The 19,120-nt window shown below is 39.0% G+C and overlaps 1 protein-coding gene across 1 annotated transcript; it reads left to right on the top strand.

Moving 5' to 3' along the window:
• The first annotated feature begins 3,953 nt into the window (after positions 1–3,953).
• LOC308082529 (uncharacterized protein) lies at positions 3,954–19,116 on the top strand. The gene is made up of 6 exons (XM_080424337.1): positions 3,954–4,245; positions 7,887–8,089; positions 8,843–8,926; positions 10,836–10,886; positions 11,592–11,630; positions 14,176–19,116. Exons 2-6 carry the CDS (start codon positions 7,985–7,987, stop codon positions 14,254–14,256), a joined length of 360 nt encoding a protein of 119 aa, XP_080280463.1. The 5' UTR covers positions 3,954–4,245; positions 7,887–7,984; the 3' UTR covers positions 14,257–19,116.
• The last annotated feature ends 4 nt before the right edge of the window (positions 19,117–19,120 follow it).

Consider the following 19,120-nt stretch of genomic DNA (forward strand, 5'->3'; position numbering starts at 1 on the left):
TTCCATTAATACCTTTTCCTGTTAAAACACATAATATGCTCTTGGTGTGTTTGAGCACACAGCAAATGCAGTAAAAGTAAAGTGCAAAGTTCATGTTTTGAACATATTGTTATTTAATTTTTTTCAGTTACTTACTCATTTATCGTTCCAATTATTTTAACTGAAACGTATCAAAAGTTACATAAAATAGCTGCATTGATAGAATAAGTGCAAGTCTTCAATCGCTAATTTCGAAAGTAAATCATATAAGCAGCAGCACACACTCATACAAAGATATTCATGCTTCTCTATTATGGCCATGAATATATTGACAGATACATATTCAAGCAGGAAATTGTTCTAAATGTATGTTGCAACGGTACAGGACCCCAGCCATTATCTCACGGATATTTGTTACTTAGGAAATGTCTAGAAAGTTAGAAAACTATCCCCCCAATTTTGGATGAATACAATGATTGGGGAAAATTTGCTTCATTAAATAAAGGTCAAGCTGAAAGATAATAAATGAAGGTAATTTGGATTACACCAGTTTACTAATAAACTGAATCATGTGACCCAGTTTTGACTTGTGTGACCTCAACTTTAAGGTGAAAGGTATGAGATAAGATATCGCCGCTGTCGGGCAGAAACCTTGTATCTCTCCCTTTTTCAACCTTTGATGTTTTTTTCCATATATTAACGCCCTACTTTGTCGTACAAGAGTGAGCGCAAAAATAGGCGATCTACACGCTCGCAACATGTTGTGGACTTGTAGATCTGCTATTTTCACCATTTTGGAACATGTTTTAAAGTGAAAGTTCAAGTACTTTAAGTGTGTCTGTGGGTTTTACAAAAATTGCAAAGTATTAACAAGAGGTTGTGACTAAATAAAAACTACATTGGGTCCAATGTTTTTAACAATTTACTGAAAAGTAACAGTTTTGGACATGGAAGGTTTCCACCCGACAGCGATGATTACGTGCATACATATGAATGTGACACTAAACGTCAGGTTATGTAGGGTCACCACAGCAGTGAGGTTGGGCTGAACTCTGGAGTTCAATGTTGCTGTAAGGAGCCCTTGCCGTATACTGTTGACTCTCTTTAAACCTCTATGGGAGTGTAATGATTTTAGTTTGCGTTGCACTGAAGCTTGTACCCCTGTTTGTCAAAATGCCCTGCCCTGAAAGAAAACAAATCTTAACAAGTTTAGAAACAAATACAACTGCTTTTCTCTCCGCCAGCCTAATACTTTAATCACTGACTTTATATGTACATACAACATCTGCGTGTGTGTGCCTGCGTCTTTGTGTCTTTGCGGGCACCACCATCAAAATGTGTTTCCTTTTGTCAAACTTGACTTCCTAATGTCCCCCAACAGATATCCTCTCACCCACAAAAAAAACTGTACACCTCCCCTCTCCCCTGCCGTTGAATGGAGCTCCAAAATACCTTCTTTGCCCCCAGCCTCTAAAGAAATCCCTCCTCTGCCTGTCTTTTGATGCCTGCCCCCATCTCTAAAGACATGCCTTTGTGCCTTATGCAGAACTGTATGCGCTGCACATTCTTTCTAGTTCTATAGGAGGGTTTTTGTAACCCAGTCCTGATGAGCCCACGGAATTCAGCTTAAATAAACCTCAAGATCACAGTCCAACAGAATCTCAGACACACCAGTCAGGCACAGAACACACTCTCTCTCTCTCTCTCTCTCTCTCTCTCTCTCTCTCTCTCTCTCCCTCTCTTTCTCTCCCTCTCTCTTTCTCTCCCTCTCTCTCCCCCTTTTCTCTCTCTCACTCTCTCACACTCCACCCTCCCTCTCTCTTTCTATCTCACGGTCTCTTTTTCTCCCCCTCCCTCTCTCTCTCTCTCTCTCTCTCTCTCTCTCTCTCTCTCTCTCTCTCTCTCTCTCTCTCTCTCTCTCTCTCTCTCTCTCACGCTTTCTGCCTCTGTAAATTGCACAACACATTTAGGCGCTTTCTTCTTCCTGTACACATATTTGGTGATATTTAGGTTACAGCACATTTAATGTGCAACGTTTTGCACATTTAATGTGCAAAATAGGCACCGATCTTGGCAAAGTACTGCACATGTTGCCAGATTCATAAATCATTCTACCACCAGCTTATTCAGCGGCAGTTATGATTTGTTCACTTTCACTTAGTAATATTTATAGTAGATGACTAAAACAAATATGTTCGTTCTCCGTTACTGTTGAAGAGTTATTGGAAACTAGAGTGGTTATTAAATGAACAATACTACAAAGAAATTACCTTCAACAATTCTCAATTTCGTTTCAGACAAATTATGGTAATTCTTATGCCTAAGCAATTGACTTGGGTAATAATTTAGATGAATTTAGGTAACATTTTGTAAAAGCGATTTGGACTTGTAATATCCAACTGCTGGTTAAACATGGTATAATGCTTTTTCTTGGATAAAGCACATCATGTAGCTGCCTGACTCTTGAAGCCTGATTAAAGGCTGTGTTGCACAGAAAAAATAGCCGATCTACAAGCTCACAAGGCATTGCATCGCAATGCCTTGTGAGCTTGTAGATCATCTTTTTTTTCGGTCAGCGACACTGTTGTGCGCTAGATTATGAATAGAGCAAAAGTGGTGCACTCTGGTCTTTTTCCAGCACGCTCACCTGAAATGACTCCATGAGCTCCAGCCACCCATGGAATGTGCCACTGCATTTTATTTATTTAATCATTCTTTTTATCTATTTCGATGGAAACTGGAAAAGATCAAAAGTCACAATGTCGTATAGAACACAGGAAAAACACACTATCTTGGTCACACTGCTTTAGTTTGTGTTGGTACAGAATGATAGCAGAGAAAAACAGTCATTCATAATTACAGTAGCCTAAACTGTACAGCCTGATGAGATATGGTATTGGTCAGTAGCTTGTTTTACTCAGAAAGGTTGGCCCTGTTTTAATTACTAGAAAACCTGCATCTTTTCTCAGCCATACATTCCAATTCCAGCACATCATTTTGGCCATCTAAATATCATAAATACTATCCCACTAGCTAGCAGTGGTGGAAGGTAGCTAAGAACATTTACTCAAGTAGCCTATACTGTACTTGAGTGCATTTTACTTTTCGTGTTTCTTTGACTCTTTATAACCTACATCTCCACTACATCTCAGGGGGCAAATATTGTAGCTACTGTGTTTTAATCCACAACAATAATTCGACAGCTTTATAGTTACTATACTGTAGCCTTTATTTTGCAGAATTAGATCATTTATTAATACAAAGAATGTAGGCTATTTATAGATTAACCTGCCAGCAGCACATTATAATAAAATCAGCTGGCACATGTAGCTACCAGCTGCAACATTAAAGTAATGAACACATTAATTAGTAATTATGATGCAATAAATATGGTTGTGAAATGGGCCATTCTACATAATGAGTGTAATATGAGTTTGGTCTAATGTTTTACTCAAGTAACAAAAACTAAAACAAATAGACAGGACTTTTACTTTATTCTATTGATATAAATTTGATTTAAGTAAAACCAACCAATTACAGCAGTGGTTCTCAATATGGGGTCCGGGGACCCCCAGCAGGTCGTTGTGGAGGTTCAAGGTGGTCCCCAGCTAAATGAGTTAATAGGATATAGCATTAAATTCAATTGAACTACTTTAACCCTACATCTGCTATTTTCAAAAGATCTTGAAACATTTTTATGTTTGGAATATTTTTGAAACATTTGAACAAATCTTGTATGGGGTCCCTGGCACACAATATTTTCAGATGGGGGGGTGGGGGTCCGCGGCCAAATACATATAATGTAGGGGTCCTTGGCATGAGAAAGCCACTGATAATTACACCATGTTTGATGCTGTCTGTCTGCTCTCAAGTGGGTGGTCCAGGGCGCCCTGGGGGGCGGGGTTCCGTGTTTACCACTCCTCCTCCTGCAGTTTAGTCCTGGTTCTCGACGCATGCTTTAATAGAGAAAGTGTGCAATGCACAGCGTCTCGGCTTCACTCCCACCCACCCATTATACTACACCACCCTGTCTGTCTGCCTGTCTGTCTGCCCGTCTGTCTGTCTGTCTGTCTGTCTATCTGTCTGTCTGTCTGGCCGATCAAACACATTCCCGATTGAAGAAGAAGACGGCCTGAGATCGCCGTCTCATTCCAACCAATAAGAAGCTCGATCGACTGTCAAAGTTGCAGCAGGACCAGTTTTTTAAAAAACATTGTCTAGACAGATTTTACTCAAAACTTACAGAACAGGTCGTGCTTCAGCAAGGTAAGTTAAAAACATGTTTTTTCCCCCCCGTATCTATAACTTGGTCTCATGCATTTTAGAAGGATCCTATATCGAGATCATGATGTCTGGCGATCCACGGCTGAACCGAATAACATGAGAAAGATTTACACCTGTAAATTACATGTTGTTCTCTGGGACTTTTTGCTGCTTTTGTTGACAATACAGACACCGTCTGGTCGGCCTGTATTATCACGGACCAATGCGTTTAAATGCCACTTACACACACACACACACACACACACACATAGTGATGGAAATAACCTACCACCATGTGGAGATCAGATCTGTACATTAGCCTATATACTATTATGATCGTTTGGACTCTTGGGGTTATAGTCTATATGGAGGTGTCGTTTACACTCGTAGAGCTGATATACTGTTTAGTTCTGAGTGTGAGCTGAAGGCCAGCTCTCTATTGATTGCTCCACGCATGGCTACAAGTGGTCGAAGCCTCTTTTGAAGGCTATATGGAAAAAAGAACATTAAGTTCTAAATTTGGGTTGTGTGTGCAGTGGTGGAAAGGGTACTCCTTTTTTTTTTACTTAAGTAAAAGTATCAATACTGCAGTGTAGAAATACTCTATTACCAGTAAAAAAAAAAAAAAATCTAAATGTACTTGAGTAAAAGTACAAAAGTATATTGGCATCGAAATGTACTTAAAGTATCACAAGTAAAAGTACTCATTGTGCAGAATGTCCCATTTCACAAGTTCAAAATGCATTCAAATCTTTGAAAATAGTAGAGATCTACAAGCTCACACGCGAGGCATTGTGAGCTTGTAGATTGGCTATTTTCAAATGGCCTAAATATATATAGGGCTGAAGTGGTTAATGTATGTTTTGTGATAATAATCTAGTAAAGCTGTGAAATAATTGTTTTGGAGTAAAAAGTACAATATTTGCCTCTGAGATGTTGTGGAGTAGAAGTAAAAGTATTGAAAATGGCAAAGTAAAAAATCCTCAAAAGTGTACTTAAGTACAGTACTTGAGTAAATGTACTTAGTTACTTTACACCACTGTGTGTGTGCTGGTGCAGAGTATATGAGCTGTATATATGTCCCACTTTCAGAAGATATGAGCAACACTGTTTGATGTTTTGTTGAAACGATGCTTAGCTTTCTTGAATCAAACGTCCTGCTGCTCCTTTGCAGATTTTAAATACTGCCAATAGTTTAGACCTTTTTATTATTATTGATGATGAACGTTGTGACTTTTCCCCACCACTCTATATGATTTTGAATATCTAATTATATAGCTTGCCTACAGCATCCGAGTAGCCTAAACTCTTAATTTGAGTAAATATCAAATACATATGTTAATACTCCTAATTAGCATGTTTAATGACAGAACAATGTGCTAATTGGGAAAACCAATGTGAAAATGTCAGCTGTAAATCTTCCCAAATTCTAATACTATGGCATAAGTTAAGAAACGTACTAAACATCTAGCCTACAGCATACAGCCTGCAGTAGGCTGAAGTAGAAATAACTAGGTCTACTCTAATCCCAACCAGTGGTGGAAGAAGTAGGCCCACTGTGTTTTCGTTTTCCTTTTTTTTACTTAAGTAAAAGTACCCATACCACAATGTAGAAATACTCTGTTACACGTAAAAGTCCTATTCAAAGTTTTACTTGAATATTAAGTGCAAAAGTATTGGCATCAAAATATACTTAAAGTTACCAAAGTAAAAGCACTTAAATTTGTCAAACCTTTTTGGAAATAGCCGATCCACAAGCTCACAATGTTTTGTGATGTGACGCGTTGTGAGCTTGTAGATCTTGTAGATCTTCGAATAGCCAAAGTATATAATAACGCTGGTTTAAGTGTTTCATGTATGTTTTGTAATAATCTAAATCTACAAATTAACTAGTAACTAAAGCTGTCAAATAATTGTAGCCGAGTAAAAAGTACAATATTTGACTCTGATATGTGGTGGTGTACAATTATAAAGTATTGGAAATTAGAAATACTCAAGTAAAGTAGAAGGACCTCAAAACTGTACTCAAGCACAGCACTACTCGAGTAAATGTACTTGGTGGTGCCGGGGGCCACCACGCTGATGGCCAACCAGTAGAGACCGGATAGAGGATAGGTATAGAGCCCAGGTCTACATTTTGGATGGTATATTGAGTTGTGAATATCTGTGCTACTTTTAGTTCACTGCAAACCATTCTCATGTTTCCCTGCGTTTGCCAAAGCCCTGTCTGTGTAGGATGAACCTGCCATGACGGATATGCCACCAAGGCTATATAAGCAGTTCTCACGCTTGCACTGCGAAAAGGACCCCGTGTGAATTCGAACCATCCTTTATATGACAAATCGAGCATAGCTCGGGGGGCTGGCCGGTGTAGTCCTGTGAATTCTTAACGTCATACTGTACAAACATGCGTTAATGCGCGGGCAAAATAGAAGCGTGCGATCCAGTTTCAGTCATCGTTCATTTAACAATCACACGTACGTTTCTGCGTCATTCTGCTTTCTCTTTGACCAAACCTTAACCACTTGAACCCTAGTGTGTGTGTGTGTGTGTGTGTGTGTGTGTGTGTGTGTGTGTGTGTGTGTGTGTGTGTGTGTGTGTGTGTGTGTGTGTGTGTGTGTGTGTGTGTGTGTGTGTGTGTGTGTGTGTGTGTGTGTGTGTGTGTGTGTGTGTGTGTGTGTGTGTGTGTGTGTGTGTGTGTGTGTGTGTGTGTGTGTGTTCAGGGGTGAACATTCAGCGATAATAGCTGATCTACAAGCTTGTACAGTAGATCGGCTATTGTCAGCAAAGATATTTAGTGTAGAGGGAAGAGGGAAAACAGGAGGGGAGCCTAGTACAGACCCCCGGGGGACTCCAGTCAACTAAGTGTATAGCCGGGCAGTGGTTCTCAAACTGTTTAATTTCAACGACCTCCATAACTCTGAGAGTGTACAAATTTGTACACTCAGAGTTACAAAAACTGTAAGGGATCCCCTCGAGGAACCCAGAGGGTCCTTGGACCCCACTTTGAGAACCACTCATATGTGTTTTTTTCCCCGCCTGGGAAACAGAAGGTCCCCGGTTTGTCCCCTGGTCTACGTGTCGAAGTGTCCCTGAGCAAGACACTTAACCCATTCAATCCGGGAACGCATCTGTGTCATTTTAGATTTGAGCTATAACCATATTTTATACTTTGGCTATTCAAAAATAGCAGATCTAGAAACTCATAGTGCGGCACAGAGTGCGCTATATATATTTTTTTGTGCAAATCTTTGAATACATATATTCTTTTAAACAACATTTTTAACTCATCTTTGCTTCTGGAGGTCCTGGAACAGAATATTTTACAAATGTTTGCTTTAGAAACTATATATTCAAAGATCTGCACACATTTTCACGGTTTAAAAAAAAATAGCAGATCTACAAGCTCACGAGCTTGTATATCTGCTTGAATAGCCAAATACATCTAAAATGACACAGATGCGTTCCCGGATTGAATGGATTAAGTCCCAAACTTCTCCCCGAGGCGCTGCCCACGTAGCGTCCATTGCTCCTGATACTTAGATGCAGATAACACATTTTTCACTGTACGTAAATATACAGTGACAAATACCCCCAAAGGAGTGCAGACGTTGTGATTATTATTATCCTCTCTTATCCACCAGCCTCCGATAAAAAACGGCGCTGATCTACTTAAGCCCTGGAGGCCTCTGCGTTGTGCTTCAATGCCTGCACTGTTTGAAGCTGGTGGACAGACACAGGGATGAGTGACACGGGGACCACGGAGCCATCTCCCCAGCCAGGCACTGCGCAGACACCGGAAGAGCCTCAGCGCAGGGGCAGGGGCCGACCACGCAAGCAGCAGCAGGTGGGGAGAGCTTTGAAAAGCCCAGATTTTTAAATTCCTTCCTTATTCCCCCCTTCCTTGACTTGAACGTATTAACGACTTGAACCCCAGCGTCCATATTTTCTGGGGGGAACATTTAGCTAATTTATTTTTTTGGGCAAAAAGCTGCTTTAAGTGGTTAAAGGTAGTGTAAGTGATGTTATATGCTTAAAACAAAACGTGTGTGTGTGTGTGTGTGTGTGTGTGTGTGTGTGTGTGTGTGTGTGTGTGTGCGTGTGCGTGTGAAATAGTTAAAGCTCTAAGTATATTCTGATATTAATCATTGCTATAGAATATATATTCAATAACAGGACTCTAAGGCTCTTTAATAAACAGAAAATACATTTTCAGGTGGGTAAGCAATTTCCTCCATCCAGGAGAGTACCCATTCATCAGTTTCAATTTGATAGTGTTCCAGTTCCAATTTTGTCTGCTCATTTCTTTGTGGTATCACTTCTGATTTCAGTGTATCCTATGTCCTGTATGAGTTCTCTCCCCTGATTGGATAAAATTGGTATCCTGACCTGAAAATGCATTCTCTTATTATTAAAGAGCTAGAGAGACAGGTATCCTCCTGTTACTGAACAAGCACTCTATAGCAATGATTACAGTCATAATAGAGCTATTTAACACTTATTTTAACAAAACGATATCACTTACTGCATCTTTAATTATGTTATCAAGAATATAAATCTAAAAAAGCCATCATGAAAAGATTTTTGCTTCACTCTCCAGGAACCTGTTGGACCCCTACCTCCAAAACGACCCAGAGGAAGACCAAGAGGGAGCAAGAACAAGGGGCCCCGTGCTACACCAAAGGTTCATCACATTACTCCCATCAGAGTAGGGCTGGGCGAGTGAAAATAGCAGATCTATAGGCTCACATTGCATCACGATGCGACCCATTGTGAGCTTGTAGATCTGCTATTTTAGCTATTTCTGCCCGCCACCTTTGTAAACCGAAGAATAATACGGTGTTAAGTGGTTAATTAGACTAATCGATTTACTCGATTATAAAAAGATCTATTTGAATTATTTGTGTCAATTCGTTGATATATAAGAAAATCATTATCAACATTAACAACAAAACTGCTTCTCGATTATTCGATTAATCTACATGAGCAAGATTAAGTCGGTTATTGGTTCTAAATATCGGTTTTGATATATTTTTGGTTAATCGGAGTTATAATCCTTACATCCTTAGTGTGTTAGAGTGCGCACATTTTCTTCAGCAAGATCATGTTTTTATGAATTAACATTCCTTTCAGAATGAGAAATGAGAATATTTTGCATTATGACATAGGCCTATGTTTTCACTCAGCTCTTCAGAGAAACAAAGCCCTGGTTAATTACTATGTAGTTACAAAGTTACAAATTAGAAACCGTAGTACAATACACAGGAATACAGCTGTGTATTGTATTTTTGTCAAGTCCAAAGTCAAACTATTGCCCCTGTTGGTTCCTTTCCATTTAAATGGCAGGTCTGGTAGGTAGTTTTTAACTGCATTGTTGGGGAGGTGAAAGACACTACAAGACTTCTTGATTGTAAACTGAAAACTAGTGATAAATATGATAGGCTTCCTAAAATCTTGAATGAAAGCAATGGTGAACTTTGGTAGAACTTTGTAATAAGTCAAATTATCATTCATGTGTTGTTTCTGTGCTCTGAGAGCGAGGCACTGGAAGTAGTTAATCATGGCGAAACAAGCCTCTAAATCACATTTATTAGCACACAAATGAATGTAAACAAAGCAGATTAAGCCAATAGTTTTGCTCGCCTTTATTGATTTCTGTGGCACTAACGCCAAGGGTAATATGACATGAATACAGCCAGCCCATTCCAGTTTCCCAAAATGTTTGTATATTTACATGTATTATATTGATTTAATTGTTTAAGTTAATTGTATTTATTAACAAACTACGTTTACACATACCCCCGTTTACACATTGTCCTCTGCATTTAACCCATCGTGACATTAGCTCCATCCTTGAGGCCGGTACTTTTTATTCAAGGACAGTGGCAGTAGCATGTACCTAACATACTGTACAGGCACGTGGCACGTGCACACAAAGACATGAAAGGGGGGCTTGAGCACCTACCCTTTTAGCCGTCGGTAAAAGAGTGCCCTCTCCAGACTAGAATTATTATTATTTTTAAATCTATTTCCCTGCAAAAAAATAAATTTAACTCTCCCTAGCGGCCTAACGGTAAGGCCGACGGATGTGTTGGATGCAGCTCAAAGTGAACTTTACTCAGGTATCTAGTTTGTTGCCATCCGACCTTCCTAGCCCGTGTTATTAAAGAAAAACGGGCGACAATGGCCCAAACTTAATCGAAAATCGACGATCGTAAATCGGCAAAAGTGGCAGTTTTCAAGACGTTTTGGCCATTATCTCTGGAACGGAAGGTCCAATCTACTCAGTTCAAATCTTGGTGGATGCGAGGACATTACGTACGCAATGACACCTTTTCGGGTTTTCGGGCTTAAAAGTATGGTAATCGGGCCGGCCGGCAATAGGTGCCCTTTTGAAATTCCAGCCCCTGCATCTCCAAATCCCTCTGCACGTCCCTGATACTGTACATATCGTCACTGTGGTTTACATGGTTTACACTACGCAACGGTTCGGTTCAGACTTCGATGTTTGAGCCATGGTTCTGTTCATACCTCTGTTTTATTGTTATAATTTTTTTATGTACATTTAAAAACATTCATCTACTCTGCTTCAGAAACCAGAGCCAGTTGGCGGGAGACGACCACGCGGGCGACCAAGGAAATGGGTATGTGACAAATTCAAATTCATTTAGTGTAGCACAGTGGTTCTCAAACCTTTTAATTTAAAGGACCCCCATAACTCTGAGAGAGTACAAATTTGGTTCAATTTGTGCACTCTCAGAGTTACACACCCGGAGGGGGCAATTTGGAACCCCCTCAAGGGCACCATGAGGGTCCCTGGAACCTAATTTGAGACCTACTGGTGTAGCAGAGTGTTTCCAGCGAGCCAACATGCACAATATCAGCACCCTGACTCTGTTTGACCAGCATGGAAAAGAGCCTTCATTAGTATAATTGGTAACAACTATGAAGGAAGTAAGGAAGAGGCCCAATTTCTTTCCAATATGGCTGCAGTGCATAGAACATAAAATGTGTGAGGGAGACTTAACACATTTTATGTTCTACCAGAGTGTTGAGTACAGTAACCGAAACAGTGGGCACCTAAGACACTTGGTTTTGTTTTGCGTATATATATATATATATTTTTTTTTTTATATTTACATGTATTTTATAAATGGGTGGCCAACTACATAATATATTTTTAATGACATGTAATGGGAATACCACCCATTTTCAACATTAAACTAAGTCATTTATATGTAAGTTAGGGCTGATGTATGGAAATATGAAAATTAATATAAGACCTGTTAGAGCATTTTCAGCCAATTGTCCATTATGTTCAATTAATTCAGATTGACCTCTCTTCACAGCCCCAGAAAGTAGCTCCAGAGGCAGTTGAAGGACACCAGGTGAGACAAACAAAAGCTTCTCTGTGGCGTCTGTGCCCGTGATCCACAGTTTTTTAGTACACTTTGATGTCTAAAATGTAAAAGGTAAACGAACAAAAAGGCAGGGCTCTGAACTATTCTTAACATTTCTGTCCACCAAGCATCTTTGCAGATGTGATGAGTTTTCTACACCTGAAATGTCCGTCTGCACATTCCATTTTTAACCCCTTAAACCCTCGAGTCTTAGTAAAACGGACTTGAGTGACAACTGTACTTCCATCTCCACCAAATCTCTTGAACGTTCAAGAGATAGGCATTCTGGGGTTCAAGTGGTTAAGTATCGTTATTCACGGGGAGTGAAAATAAACCCATCGTATAGTAAGAAACCTTTCCACTTTACGACTCAGCATATTACACAACCGTTTTCAAGCCAAAGGGGCCAGTTTCCTCGATGCCCTCCTCTCCGTCTGTCTTCTTATCGCATCCTCTCTTCTGAAAAGTAGTTTCAAAGAAGCTCGAGACGCTTCAAGAACTGAAACCGTTAGGCAGACTCCCTTTCTCAGATGCTCGCACGCGAAGGGGAAGAATGAGTCAAGCTGAAGAGGGGAAACCTGATCTAACTGCTCTCTTCCCCTGTCTTCTCTGTTTCCTGGCATAACGGTCCTCTTCCTCACATTTCTAGTGTCTGACAGGTGGACACGTTTCCCTGCTTTCACACTCACTCACTGACACCTTAACACTCATGCTGGTATCGAGTTATTGCTGCTAACACTTTCTATTAACCTCATGTCTGGTGCAACCCCAGCACTTGAGTCAAAAGTATACAGTAGATAGATACTCCTGGTCAAATATTACTCAACTAAGTGAAAGTTGCTCTGTCAAATTTGTAGTTGAGTTAAGGTACAGGAGTACTTGCTTTTAAAAATATTTAAGTACTCAATACTCAAAAGTGCAAATTAAAATGTATCCCAAAAATCTAAAATATACATTTTGGCTTGTAGATTGGCTATTTACATTTTCTTTTAAAGAATTGTTCATTAACCGTCATTGAGGTAAAATTTTGAAATAATCTGGATATTTATTTGATATAGGCCAGTCCTACTTTACACAAATAAGACATCGTTGCTGTCAGGTGGAAAACTGTCCAAAATGTGACTTTTCAGGATTCAAATAGAAAAGTAGCAAAAATAACAGATCTACAAGTAGTACTTGTAGATCTGCTATTTTTGCTACTTTTGTGTGACACTAGAATGACGAAGTAGGGCATTAATTTACGAGAAGAAAAAAAACATTACAAGTCGAAATACAGAGATACTGCCCGACAGTGATGATATATACATGGATTAAAGTTCTCAATCGTCACGACTGATTTCAGTCATTTGGATAGCATGTTGCACAGTCTGCGAGAGCTTGTAGATAGGCTATTTTCAGTCATTATCTTAAGATTAGAGCATTTGAAGTGGTCAAACTACATTTCATTTACATTACAGTCATTTAGCAGACACTATTATCCAAAGCGACTTACAATAAGTGCATTCAACATAGGTAGGCAAGGAATTATGCGAGACACAGATTTTCTCAACAAAAACAGAACCCTGATGGTTTAAAATCTTTATTGTCTCTGCTATTTCATAAATTATAAAAGCAAAGGTTTAAAGCCTTAATCTTAGATTTCTTCACCTTGTTGGCAGTGCGTAGAACAGCAGGGACAATATTACTAAAACATCATCATTTTACATATTGTGTTAATTGTTTAGGAAACAGCGCTCGAGTGTGGGGAGTGGGCTCCTTTCATAATGTTTCGCAAATTACACATTAGGACTTGGTCGTACAAACATTTTCAGTCAAGTCATATATTTTATTTTGCTTTAATCCGTTGTGTAAAGTAACTAAGTACATGTACTCAAGTACTGTACTTAAGTAAAAAATTTTGGTATTTTTTACTTTACTGTAGTATTTCCAATTTCCAGTACTTTTACTTCTACTCCACTGCATCTCAGAGGCAAATATTGTACTTTTACTCCACTACAATTATTTGAAAACTTTAGTTACTAGTTAGGGCGCGCTCCCACCGCACTTTTATTTTACCTCTGGGGTAATCTGCCAATGCTTTGTCAATGCAAATGCGTGGATTCTTTGAAAAAATCCGCAAGACCATGAATCCACGCATTTGCATTGACAAAGCATTGGCAGATTCTGCCCCAGAGGTAAAATAAAAGTGCGGTGGGAGCGCGCCCTTACTTTACAATATCAATTATTATATTATAAAACATACATTAACCACTTTAGCCCTATTTTATACATAGGCTATTTGAAAATAGCCGATCTACAAGCTTGTACATCTGCTATTTTCAAACATTTTAGTACTTTTACTTTTGGTACTTTAAGTTCATTTTGATACCAATACTTTTGTACTTTTGCTCAAGTAAATTTTGAATTCCGGAATTTTACTTGTAACGGAGTATTTCTATATTGCAGTATTGTTACTTTTACTTAAGTAAAACATCTGCATGTATATAGAGAGACAAAGGCAAACTGAGAGTGCTTATCTTATCTGGTGTTTCAGGGCCCTTCACGAGAAGCTGAGGAGGGGCCCTCGTCCCCTGAAGCCTCACCATCTCAGGTTCCAGAACAGGAGGAAGACTAGAGAAACAGTGGCCCTCTGCCTATACCTCATAGTTTGGCCTCTGACGAAGAGGGGTACAAACTGATCCCCAATCCGCTCTAATGCCCGATTTATACTTGGTCGTGCATCGTTCTGTGTGCACTGAAAATAACTGATCTCACAACCGTTCTCACAAGCTCACACAGCCGATCTCATGACCGATCTCACGAGCTCACAACGCATTGTGCTGCGATGCGTTGTGAGCTTGTAGATCCGCAGTCTTCTGTGCACGACACCGGCATGCAACCAAGTATAAATCAGGCTTAAAGGAGCAGTCCGCCCATTTTCATCCTTATTTTCATATAATCGGTCCTCAGTAATGCTCATAATAAGACGGACCCATTTCAGTCTACTCACTCTGCATCTCATTGGACAGTTCATAAACCTGCCTACCAATGTCATTGGTATCTTATAACCTCTCTCTTCCTGGAAAGTTAACATGCTGAAATAGAATCCATTGTTCTTGTATTTCCAAAAAAAAAATAGTTAGTAGAGGTGGCAAACCTATCGAGCCTAGTTATAGCTGGTTGTCTGAAAAGTGGATATAAATTCAGCCCCCCGACCCCCCCAATCTGACACATTTACTGTATGTCTCCCAAGACCAAGGACGGCCGAGAGAGTTAGTCAAAGAGGGTCCAGCCCCTTTGAAGGAATTACCAAAGCTATCTTCCGATGTAGGCACATTTCTGAGCTGTCCACATCAGCCCTCCTCTGAGAACACAGAGTGAATAGACAGAGATGGTGCCATCTTATGATGAGCATTAGTGAGGACCAATTATAAGGTTAAAAATGGGAGAAGGGCTCCTTTAAGGATTCAGGGGAATACAGAAGGATTTACTGCAGAAGATGCTTTCTGCTCTTAACGGCTGTATTGCCATACTGTATCTTGGGTTTGTTTTCAATGATGGGCAGGCATACCTCTGTTGTTTTAATGTTGCTCTATGGATTTGGCTATTCAGGGTGTGCGTGTTTGCGTGCTTGCGTGTGTGTGCGTGTGCGTGTGCGTGTGCGTGTGTGTGTGTGTGTGTGTGTGTGTGTGTGTGTGTGTGTGTGTGTGTGTGTTAAGGGGGTTGGGTTAGGTTTCAGAATGGATGGATGAGGGTGGAGGGAAGAAACAGTTGCCAAACAGAACTGACATCTTGAACCACAAGTACTAAATCAAGAGTTTTGCTCCCAGTTATTACATGGGATCAAGACTTTTGATGGTGATATTTTTAGCAAATGTTATATTTCTTTTTTCTCCTTTCTTTCTTTTTTATTTTATTTTTTACAAACGTGCTGATGTCATCATTATGAACATAATTTTGAAATGTTTGATTCCAAAATCATATCAATTTTGGAGGGAGAATTATGTTTTTTTAAATTGCATAATATTTCAAAAACGCAAATCTTTAGACTCTTGATTGCAAGTGTTGTGTGAGTAACTGTACTGAGATAATAATTCAACATTCTTGATATAACAAAGGGAGAGATATTTTCCAGCTGGCAGTCATTTTGTCACAGTAAAATCCAGTGTGTTAATTTAACTTTTAAAGTTCAGAGTTACATTGAAGCTTAATTTATACGCCATCTCATACCAGCGTCACTTGCTGACAACATCTGACCTTCATGCGAACTGACCTTCAAGCTTACTCATCGCTACGCAACGCATTGTTAGCTTGACGATCAGTTCAGTTCGTTTGGATATCACTTGCTTGAAGATCAGTTCACTTGAAGTTCAGTTCGCTTGATGATGAGTTTGGCAAGCGACACTGTCGTACTAAAGAGAATAAATGAAGCTTAACATTCCGATTTTACTGTGTGGTGACTTTTACAATTTTTTAGCTGTCGGGCGTTTATTTTTCAGAATTCAAAAATAGCAAAAACAGCCGATGGGCTATTTTTGCTACTTACGTGCGACACTGTAGTATGACGATGTATGGTATTCATTTACGAAAAAAAAAACAAAGGTTAAAAAACTGCTGCCCGACAGCAATTAATTGTGGGTGTCTCCTTTTGGAATGAAACTACTCCTACAGTATGTAGTCAGCACTAGTGTTTGACAGCTCATCTGACCACACTCAGGACTTTACCGATAAATGACTTTCATCACGACCATGTAACCTCAGGTAACAAAACTATTCAGGAACATGTTTTCACTCTGATTTATTGTCCTGTGTTTGTTGTGCATCTCTGTGTTTGACATTCACAGCATGAAACCACACAAAGACCTCACGCTACGCCTCAGTTACCTTCACGTTCTGCACCAGTCGTTCTGATTCTACCTCAGTATAACACACAGGATACACTTGACGCACGCACACACACACACACACACACACACATACACACACATTTTAGCGGACATTCAATCACAGACAGGCAAAGAGTTTCAGTTTATGCGCGCCTACTTCAAAAATACATACGTACGTACATGAACATAAGAAAACACCTGTACACTCACTCTCACATACTGTACACTCCTGCACACACAATCAGCATATCTGACTCCTATAAAAGATCTACTACACAGTACAAAATCTGGAGTGTTCATTAACCCTGGGAATGTAAACATTAACCCTTACACCCACACTTTCTTAACGATTATTCTATGGATTACTTTTTTGATTAATCGAATAATTCAGAAGTGTGATATTCTTACATATATATTTTATATATCAACAAATTGATTAAAAAAATGTCTATAATGGAGTAAATTGATTAGTCTTATGAACCGCTTAAGCCCTATCAATTAGTTCCAAGCCTAAATTGATTACTTCCATTAACCGTTTCACCCAAAACTTAACAGTCCATTTATTTTACTGTGTACCAGTGCCTGTGGGAGTTCTGTACAAGCTGCATGAGTCAAAACCTGGAATGACACTTGTTTTATTTTTCTGGGCTAGATATGAGCCTATAGTTTACAATAACTTGATGAGGTTTTGTTCTGTTAAGTTTTTAGTACAATAACATTTTTATCCTAACATGTTTTCTTTAGATTTTTTTTTTACACTGTAAATTGTAAGCGTGTATGTACACTCTGTATCACTCTGTATCACGCTGATATAAAAACGAGGGGTAGCACTGAATTCTGTGGAAAACACTGAAACATAACATCACAACGATTAGTGACAAATTAGAATGTCAATAGAAAAACATCCTTGCTTGAAAAAAAAAAAGATTTCTCTGAAAAAGATTGTTTCAAATTTCTTTGAAACAAGATTGGCCAAGATTACTGCCTTCAGAAGTATAGCTCAAGACGTATACTCAGTTGCTTTACCCTTCTGTGACCTAGCCTTATGTGAATTGCATATGTTTGGCATGCATATCCATAGATAATCAATACATTACTTACATTTGTATACAAATGTGTTTTCACAGGTTAAATGACTTCATTACTGTGGTGTTGTTTCCCAGTAATTCCACATATTTCAGCACTGTTTAAATGCTACCACAACTGATTCTGTATGTACATTATGGCTCTGTTCACACTGGTAGCCTAAATCAGATTTTTGGCCTATCCAGATAGGAATAAAAAAGATTAAAAAAAAAAAATCAAGACTGAACCGCAAAAACAAAACACTGCTAGCCTAGTGCTAACCCTAACCTGGAATGCATTTCAAATATGTGTCTTAAGTTTTTTGTATTTCTTTTATATCAATGAATCGACAAAAAAAGAATCGGAATAGATTTTTTATTATTCGGCTAAATCAATTAGTCTGATTAACCACTTAACCCTGTATTATACTTCGTTCATTGTACAATGGGTGGCGTGCGAAAATAGCCGATCTAAAGCTTGTAGATCTGCAATTTTCACATTTCTTAAAAAAGTCATTGAGTCTTATTTGAAGTCATATCGCCCAGCCTTACGATCTGATCACTTGCAAATAGCAGTGTGGACAGTCAGTCCTAAAAGATCAGATATCAGATTTGTCTGCAGTCTGAACAAAGCCCTGAGTCTATTGTTTTCCTGTTAGCTCATTGTCCACTGGACTACCTCTGAAACCGAACAGGCCCGGGTCCTCCTCAGCCACTATGAGGAGGAATGCTTGGTTGGTTTTAGCTATACTGTACTTTGTCTTTTAACCTCGACTCATAGGCTCCTTTTTGGGTAAAAGGATCCCACGAGAACATCCAGAAGGCTCGGAAAATCACCAGCCCCCCTGTATAATCTTGAAATATAGGTGTCGAAATGATATCGTCGCTGTCGGGCAGAAACCTTGTATCTCCCATGTTTTTAAACTTTGTATCGTTTTTTTTTGTAAATGAATGCCCTACTTTGTCGTACAATAGTCGCTCAAGTAGTGAAAATAGCCGATATAAAGCTATTTTCATATATATTCACCTATATTTCATATAGATCGTCTATTTTCGTGAGTTTTGAAACATTTTGGAAGTGAACGTGAAAGTGGTTGAGTAAGTGTGTCTGTAGGTTTTTATAAATATTGAACCAATGAATAGTATTAAAAAGAGCTTGTGACTAAATAATAACTACATTGGATCCATTGGAACTCAAGTTCAGCTTTTTCCATTTCCTGAAAAGTAACGGTTTTGGACATACAAGGTTTCCACCCGACAACGAACGACGACATAATACTTTTGTAGTGCACTCATCTCACCTCACCACATTCATGACAGCATACTCAATGAAATTGAGCCAAAAACAAAAAGGTGCTTTTTGAATTTTACTATACAGTTGAGTCAAGCTTTGTAGTTTTACAACATTATCTTCGTTTGGATATTCACTGTCTAATACGGTGTTGTTCAGTGACCTTATTACTGATAGTGATGTAACATTTTGATGTACTTGATCTATTTTCATTGTTTTAAAAAAAAAGTCGACATCTCAGTAGTATAGCGTGTATAA

The sequence above is a fragment of the Gymnoscopelus braueri genome (genome assembly GCF_963280865.1).
Source record: "Gymnoscopelus braueri genome assembly, chromosome: 3".
In the NCBI taxonomy this organism is placed as follows: domain Eukaryota; kingdom Metazoa; phylum Chordata; class Actinopteri; order Myctophiformes; family Myctophidae; genus Gymnoscopelus; species Gymnoscopelus braueri.